This window comes from Aythya fuligula, chromosome 2, assembly GCF_009819795.1.
Source record: "Aythya fuligula isolate bAytFul2 chromosome 2, bAytFul2.pri, whole genome shotgun sequence".
Taxonomy (NCBI): Eukaryota; Metazoa; Chordata; class Aves; order Anseriformes; family Anatidae; genus Aythya; species Aythya fuligula.
Window position 1 is genome coordinate 111,818,246 of NC_045560.1, and position 8,566 is coordinate 111,826,811.

The following is an 8,566-nucleotide window of genomic DNA, read 5'->3' on the forward strand; positions in this document are numbered from 1 at the left end:
AAATTAGAACAGATGCTTCTCAGAACTAATATTATATTCCCTTTCTTTGTGTGTAGTCCAATTTTTTCCATTAAATTCTATTTTGGAGAAAACCAGATTGGGCTCAAGGTGGAAATTTGTGTGACACAAAAATGAGTCTACAGAGCATACTCCTTTAAAAGCTGGGATGGGAGAATGTATTAGGAATTGAACTGGTTCCACATTTATTCAATGGGCTGGGTATTGCACAAGTGTTGACAAGTCTTCTATTTTAAAGAGACTTTCCTGTATGGCTTGAAAGGTTTCTTTAAACAAATTTATTTGCTTATAGTTAGGAAGTCTGGTGTTTCTTTCAGGCTTTCTTGTTCTTATGTAATACAGTGACTGTAACTCAAGAATTTTTATTTGGTCCTTGATGGGACAGAAGCAATAAATGACTTGTTATTTAGCATTTCCATAAAATACATTTTTTTTTTTTTTATAAGAAATATGCATGCTTATTTATTTGTTCCCATTACATAAGGGAAGATCTGAAAAATACTTTTCTGTCGTCTGGACTGGCTTTTCTCAAAAATCCTAATTTTGAAATGTCCCCTCTTTTTTTTTGTTTCCCCTTAGATTTGAGTTCTGTGAACCTGCCTTTGTGGTTGGTAATTGTTTGGAAATAGCTTCAGACAGTCATCAGTATGACCGGATTTACTGTGGAGCTGGAGTCCAGAAAGACCATGAAAACTACATGAAAATTTTGTTGAAAGTTGGAGGCATTTTAGTAATGCCTATAGAAGATCAGGTGACTTAGTGACAATTTCCCCTTGCTATCTTTATATATTATACTAATTTTAAGAAATGTTTTAAAATGTATATTTTACTAAGTTAATGTTCAGCTGATGACATCTTGACTCAGTGTATTGCTGCAATTAAGCAGATAATCAGTCTTTTGCAATGCAGTCTTGAACTCCCCCCTTAAAACACTGAAATCCGCTTGTCTGTAACAAAACCATTTTGTCTTCAGTGTAGCTAGAACTCCATTTGTGGAGTTCTAGTTTGTTTTAAGAATATTACGTCATTCCCAGAACTGCTTTGAAATCTTCCCTGACACACACTTTCAGTCAACACTTCAAAACAAAAACCATCTTCTAAAACAGGAACGCTGATTTCAGAGAAATATGATGAAATATCTATAATTAACAGAAAATGGTAAGGGGAGACAAAAAAGATTAATTTCCAGCAGTTTTCAGTGTTGCTTTTTCTTGTTAGATTAGACGTTTTTCATTTTCAGACAGGTGTACTATTTTAATAATGCTTCGCACTTCTATCACTTTTCATCCTTAGATCTCAAAAGGCTTTACAAAGGTAAGTAGTATTCTCCCTGTTTTACTGATCGGGAATTTAAGAAAGAAAGACTATGACTCACTTGATATTTTCATGAATACAGAGAATTACTGAGACACTTAAATTGATAAGTTTTCTAGTTACCTTCCAAAAATAGTCACAGTGCATATATACCTACATTCTCAAAAAAAAACCCAAGTTGTTGAAATGTAGCCTATGTCGTCCAGTTCCACAAATACTTTATCCAATATTTATTGGGCTAAGATACCATCAGTTGAAATTAATGGAATTGAGCTTAAAAGTAGACCAAAATTGGACATAAAATTAAAACTGAGTAATTCTGCCTTACAAGTACTTAGGACACTAGAACCTGTAAAACATAAGAGCCTCAAAGAGCTCAGTTTGTCTAACCTGAAGAAAAAAATCAGGAACATCTGACCTCCTGATTTGGCTGCCCAAAAGTGTGTGGGATTTGATTGTAAACAGTGTTGTCCCAGTTGCACAGCAAACTGAAAGAATAATTTTAAAAACTACAGCAAAGGAATAATTTCTCTTGATAGAGGGAAAATATTTTTTCATAATGATATGAGTTGGTTGAATACCACAGCAGCTTGTCTGGAGAGGCTGTGGAATCTCAGTCCTAGGAGAGATTTTTGTGACTTCTTTAGAAAAGCTTCTGAATTACTTGATTTTGCTTGAACAAAGCTAGCTACAAGTTAGAGGTTGGATGCCAGAAGCTGTTTCCAACCTAAAATATTGGAAAGCTTAAGGAAAAATGCAAGATTTAGGCTTTTTTTCCTGTTGCATCTGTTCCCATTGCAGAAGACCCATCTTCAGTACTCTGGTGACTAAATACTTAAGGAATATGAAAGTCCTGGCTGTTCAGAGAACAAACTTTATACGTTCATTTTGAAGCAAATCGAAATACTGTTGTTTGAATACGAGTCTGAATAATAGTGAGTATGACAAAGCTAACCACTAACTTCTGTTTTTGTTGTTGTTCTTACGCAGCTAACACAAATCTTGAGAACGGGACAAAACACGTGGGAAAGTAAAAATATCCTTGCTGTTTCATTTGCTCCACTAGTGCAACCGAACAGAAATGACAACGGCAAACATGATACTGTGGGACTGCGTAAGTGTCACTTGTGCTGGCTCCCTTTGGTTTGTTGGGTTTTCAGAGTGCCTGTTGGTGTTATTCTGGAAATGGGGAAGACTATCCTTGTATAGATGTATGATAGAACAGTCACATACAGTCTAGGACAGTAGTAGCTCACTAAGTTTATGTGCTGGTTGCTATTCTGTGTTGCTCTGCAGTTAATATCCCAAATTAAAATGATGCTGGTGTTTCCTGCTTATTTTTCCAGACTACTTTTCCTTTCGTGTTCAGGTTCTTGTTTTCTAATGAGGCACAGATAACATACTGAGTCAATATTAAGTTTGTCTTTGACAGTCTTCCAGAGAAAAATTTCCTTTTCCCCCTGAAAAGGAGGAAACTGGTCTACACTACTCTGGTACTGTAGAATGTTAATAGCTGAGTGTGCTTATGTCTGTCTGCAGCTAATACAGTGACACCTAGCTGTTTTTAGTAGTCGCTAGGATGGGCTTTCTAACTGCAGGGCTCTTGAGTTAGGTTAGCAAAGGGGTTTAAAAAGTTTGTGAAAGCCAACAGGTCATTGCCAAGGTAAGATAGTATGATAATAAAGAGGTTAAAAAGAGGAAGTTATAGAGATGAAAACTTCTGCTAGGAGTAGAGTAGAGTAGTACACAGGGCTTCTGTAGCATCTGGGTCTGAAATGCAGCAAAGAAACTAGACAGTAACAGTCTTTCTCTACTGTTTTGTTGTGTTAACATATGACCAATGTGAACTAATTCCCCTGTACTTAACCACATGCTTCTTACCTTCATGCATGATTTTAAAATGAAAAACAGTGTAAACCATTCAGGAGTCCAGGATGTCATGTCAGGTTGCATTGCCTGTAACTACTGATGTGGCTATTAATTTTGAGGGTATGTGTAAGCTTGCAAAGGATGATTCCTTATTATAGTTACCTTAACTTTTTTTCTTCAAAGTACAGATGATCCTTTCACTTACGTAATCACTTATTTGCAAAAATAACATTTTTTTCACTTCAATGCTTGTTTTTCAGACCTCAAAGTTACCTCCTGGAATTCACTTGTTAATACAAGACTTTTATTCTGTTTCTTACGTTAGACTTAGTCCGTCATAGATAATGTGTCATGACAAACAGTGAAGTACAGAGGTGGCTTAAACTTATTTTCTGGTCTCCATATGATTTAATACAACCCAATTACCTAGAAGATACTGGAGGATTTTTAAGTATTCCCTTACTACCACTCCTGAATGCTCATACTCCAGATGAAAACAGTACGGACCAGTGGCATTCAGATTTGATCTATGACACAATATAAGTGTTTCCTGTACATAGCTTAATAGGATCCTCTAATTCTTCAGTGAGAAACTCTTTAGGAAGAAGGAAATAATATACAAATATGCTACTACCTTGCCACTATTTAAACAATTATAAATTCATTAGGGAATGGAAGTTGCCCTGTAAAGTGAAATTAGTAAGATGCACTTTCCACTGCTTAAATATACTTTTTTTGTTGGCTTTAACTGCAGCTAGTATTGCCAGTAATGAACATCTTTTTGTCTCAAACTCTGACTAGCTAGCACGTAGCTGAAGTCAGTATATGAAACAAAAAAAAAGTTTGAAATTTAATCATTTAAAACTGAATGCTATGTGTATTGGAAGGGTTTTTATGAAAATTTCTTCACTAAATTTTCCTTTGCTGTAACCCCCATAAATCTTATTCTATTTTGTGTAGGACCAAAAATGACAAAGTTGAACAGACTGTGTGTTTGGTGTGCCATTTTTGCTTTGTTTTCCTTGGAGTTATCCAGCCATAGGTCATCTAAGACAGGTCATCCACCAGCTCAGTAGCACTTAATCATCACCTATGTACCATTGAAAAAACACCTCTTGTTTTTTGTTACTTGCTTGTTTTGTTTAGAACCTCAGAAATTCCTTTTCTGCTGCAAAGATAAGGGAGATTTACCTGGTTGGTCAGCTGTGAAGTTGACATGGCTCTCCCTCATCAGCAAGAAACAGGAAAAATCATAGCGAGTAGAAGTGGAAAGGAAGAAAAGCACTTGGTTAAACTAATGTGATATGGTAGGGAAACTTCTCTATCAGCAGAACCTTAAAAGAGAATGCTAGCGGCTTGTCCCAGGCTGTGTCAGAAACCCCTAAAATATGACAGTGTGTGGTGTATGCTTCCTGAAGTTTGTTTAATCTGTTATGTTTTTCTGCTTTACTTGCACATGTCAAAAGATCTCTTAATTTTTGGACTAGGTATTTTCTGTAAAAGATCAGTCATATTCCAGAAGTCATCTTCAGCTGAAATCTGAGTATGTCTGAAGTAAGGAACACTTGTGAATATTCTAAATGGTTTGCCAAGGTCTCTCTACCCTTGTTTCATTTGTATATTGCTTTCTGTACTTAAAATTTCATTTGTTCTTATAAGTCTTGCTGTCTTGCAGACGTTTTTGTTACAGGGAAATTTCGCCAAGTGAATCTAACTCACTCTCTTTCATTTTAGCTCCATGTGCTGTTAGGAATCTCCAGGACCTAGCTCGAATATATATCAGACGCACCCTTAGAAACTTCATAAACGAGGAGATGAAAGCCAAGGGTATTGCTCAGAAGGCTCCTCCAAAACGAAAACGCAGGAGATGTCGTAGACGCAGGATTAATACCTATGTGTTTGTTGGTAATCAGCTCATTCCTCAGCCTTTAGATAGTGAAGAAGATGAAAGAATGGAAGATGATAATAAAGAGGAGGAGGATAAAGATCACAGTGAGGCCTTGAAGCCAGAAGAGCCTCCTCGAAATCTACTGAGAGAGAAAATTATGAGTCTACCGTTACCTGAATCTTTAAAAGCATACTTGACATATTACAGAGAGAAGTAACTTGTTCTAAGTAGAAGTAATGCCTACTGATAGTTCCTTTATTCTTGAAAATGTAGCATTTATTAAGAAATAGGTGGACAAATTATTACTAGTCTTTCATCAAGACTGAAGTACAGCGATAAATCGTAACTTATCTCTATCTTGTCTTTGCTACGAGGAAGACTTGCATTCAACAGTAGACTCCCTTTTTAAAAATCTATTTTTCTTTAAATTTTGAAAATGCTGTTTTAACTCTGATAGAAATATATATTCCATTATGCAGCACTAATCAATATTTTGCATGGTAAGTCTTTTTGATCCCTAACAGATTTGTATTGATAAAGGATGAGTGAAATTTTATATATGCTAAATAATTGTTAAACATGTGCATCTGACTTGAGCAATTTGTCTGTATTTATTATTAGGGGAACATTTTAAACATGCAGACACTTATCCTCTAATGTTGGTATCAGACCCTTTTAAAAGTTTATTTTACTTTGGCTTTGTTGCAATCATTATTCCTATGTTGGTATAGATGTGTTCCAACAACACAAGTGCAATAAATGTATACAGACACTGAACGAGCTGGCTTTAATGGAATATGAAAACACAAGTTCTGGAACGTCAGATGGCCCTGCTACTTCTGCATCTTTTGCCAAAAGATCTTGAGAAAAGTAATAGCTTTTCTCAGAGCCTTAAAGAAACATTGAATATAAAGCAAAGCAATGCTTACTTCAGCTCTGCTTGTACTTAACTCCATTCTATGCTTTCAGTATTCCTAAGTGGAGGCACTTCCTTGGTTGTGGGAAGCTTAGGACAGTACATTTTGTTTATTTCTACAGCTCATGGCATTGAGACACAATGTTTGGCAATACAAGATTGTAATGTAGATTTCAGTCATCTATATTTACTGCTTTTAAGTAGAGGTAGAACTTAAATTTAGTTTGTATTGCTTTTTGGAATAGCTGTTATAGTAGAAGTTAGAATTTGTTTGGCAAATGCACTTTAGTAAGTGGATTTTATACTTAAGATGCATCTCCAAGAAGGTAGACTTGTGCTAGCCTATATTTTGTTTCTGAGCATGGCTCTTAGCACAAAAATATTTATAAAATCATATGCATCTTTTGGAAACCTAAGAGTAGCAGTGCAACTGTGGGGACCCACAATAGTGCTGACTTAATCCTTCTACAATTTTTCCTCTCCTAGTTGTGAAGTTACTTGCAGTTCTTGTTTTTTAAATTTGTTTGCTTTTAACATCTTAATTTCTTCAATCTGTGTTGTAACATAACCATGAGGGAAAACACTGCTTATTAAGAATTTGGCATGATCTGCATTAAAAGCCACAGTCATTGAAACAATCTGCCTGTTGGACCCAGTGAAAAACATTCCTTGTGAAGAAATACCCTGCATGATGCATTTATAATGCTGGTAATATTTTTTGTGTAATAATGAGAAAATATTTTTCTAAAACTAAAGGTTCGTAGTCTAAGTATTTATAACCAGCCAATATTCATGCAGTCTAACAGTCCAATATTGACTTTGAAATATATAAGATGAGAAAGAAGACGAATAATCCCACAATACTGACTCTTTATTATGCATTTCATGCTCTAGACCCCCCCCCCTTTTTTTTTTAAGGTACATTGTAGTAATGTTTAAGTGGAACTTCTTGAAGGCCTGTTGTACCAGCATGTGGAGTTACTTTCCGCAATATATTTACAGTATAAGTAAACAATACTATTTGAAATAAATACTCCTGACTATTTTAAAAGCGGGGAAAAAACTACTAGGAAATAGTTTTCCAAAATAATGATACTAATAAAGTAATTGTGATGCTTCAGCTGTAAGAATTGAGCATAATCTTGTTTTAAATGGGTTATTTTAGATGGAGTTCAGATCATCTGAAGCTTGAGATGTTTCTCTAGCCTTTTCTTGGAATCTACATCTATAAGCTCAAGGATTTGAGGTTACTGAATATTAAATACTTTAAGGACTCTATACAGGATGCTTTTGGAGAATAAACTTCTGCGTTCTTTCACTCCTGTGTACTTGGAAAAATGGACAACGGATGATTTGTCATGATTATTCAGTATGTAAGTTTTTTGCATTCACTGAAAGAGAATGTTTCTTCTGTGTTTTATATGTGGATTTATTTTACACTCTTGAATTTATATTTACATAAATAAAAAGGTAGAAATGCAAATTGTATTAAAACTTGATTTTTGCCATCTCAGTTGATGATGGGGACATTGTTGCAATAAAATGGTTTTTCTGGTGTTTTCTGCTTGCTCGAATTCGTTTCTGTGAAAGTATCAAGTTCATCTGGATCGTCTGGAAATTCAGGTATTGGTGTATTCATAGCTAGGTCACTGACTTCATAATAAAGACTATTATTGAAGCTCAGAAATAATGGATAAATCTTGATAAAACTTGAATTTTTTAAAGGTTGTAGGGTGAGATACTGTTCATGACACAGGAAAGCTGTTTTGGGCCTAGTATTACTTCTGAAGCACGTATGTAGAAAGTTAGCTTTTCTGGTGAGCCCATAAGCTTGAGTATACAGTTAAGATATATATATGTAAGAAATATATACATATATACACACACACTCCAGAACAGTTTCTATTTTTTTCCTAAATACAGAGATTGGTTTAACCTTGAACAAAGCTACTACTTGGTCAAAATAAAACTTTGAGGTAAGAATAGCAAGGGTTGTGAGCAAATAGTGAGTCACGTTACTTACTGAAGAGTGCTTACTGAAGCTGTCTTGATATTGCCATATGTTCTTAGAAGACAGCAAAACATGGGTAGGCTAAGCTGACTAGCAATACTATAGTTGTAATCACAGTAAGAAAGGTTGTGGTGAGTAGGAACTTTAGGCTTTTTTTTCCCTTATACTTTGGTCTGGAGGGCGGTCTTGAGACTACTGCAGTCTTTTGGGAGACCTGAAGTTTTTAATCTCATACATGAAAAACTGAACTATGGCCATCCCCAAAAAACGTCTATCTGTTCACATTTAAACACACAGGACCAGGTCTGTTCAGTTGGGTACTGTTTTCTTAGTACAGCCACCCACCTTTTCTCTAAGCTACTTTTTACTGGTCAGTTTGAAAACAAATAAGGAATTTAAATGAATGTGCTCAGTTTGGATTAATGCTGTTTTACCTCATTAAATAGTAATCTCTCCTCAGGAGTGTCTCCTTCCATTGTCTATGTAGTTGATTAAAATTGAAAGCTTCTCCTTCTGTGATTTACTAATCAATTACAAAAACTAAAGGAAT

At 35.2% G+C, this 8,566-nt stretch overlaps 1 protein-coding gene across 2 annotated transcripts in view; it reads left to right on the plus strand.

The window, feature by feature from the left end:
- Nucleotides 1-7,579, plus strand: part of PCMTD1 (protein-L-isoaspartate (D-aspartate) O-methyltransferase domain containing 1) — a 41,538-nt gene extending 33,959 nt beyond the window's left edge. For both annotated transcript variants that reach the window (XM_032181584.1, XM_032181585.1), the window contains exons 5-7: nt 598-769; nt 2,323-2,446; nt 4,936-7,579. In XM_032181584.1, the coding sequence (XP_032037475.1) occupies nt 598-769; nt 2,323-2,446; nt 4,936-5,306 (667 nt within the window). In that variant the 3' untranslated portion in view covers nt 5,307-7,579. The remainder of the gene's footprint in view (nt 1-597; nt 770-2,322; nt 2,447-4,935) is intronic.
- The last annotated feature ends 987 nt before the right edge of the window (nt 7,580-8,566 follow it).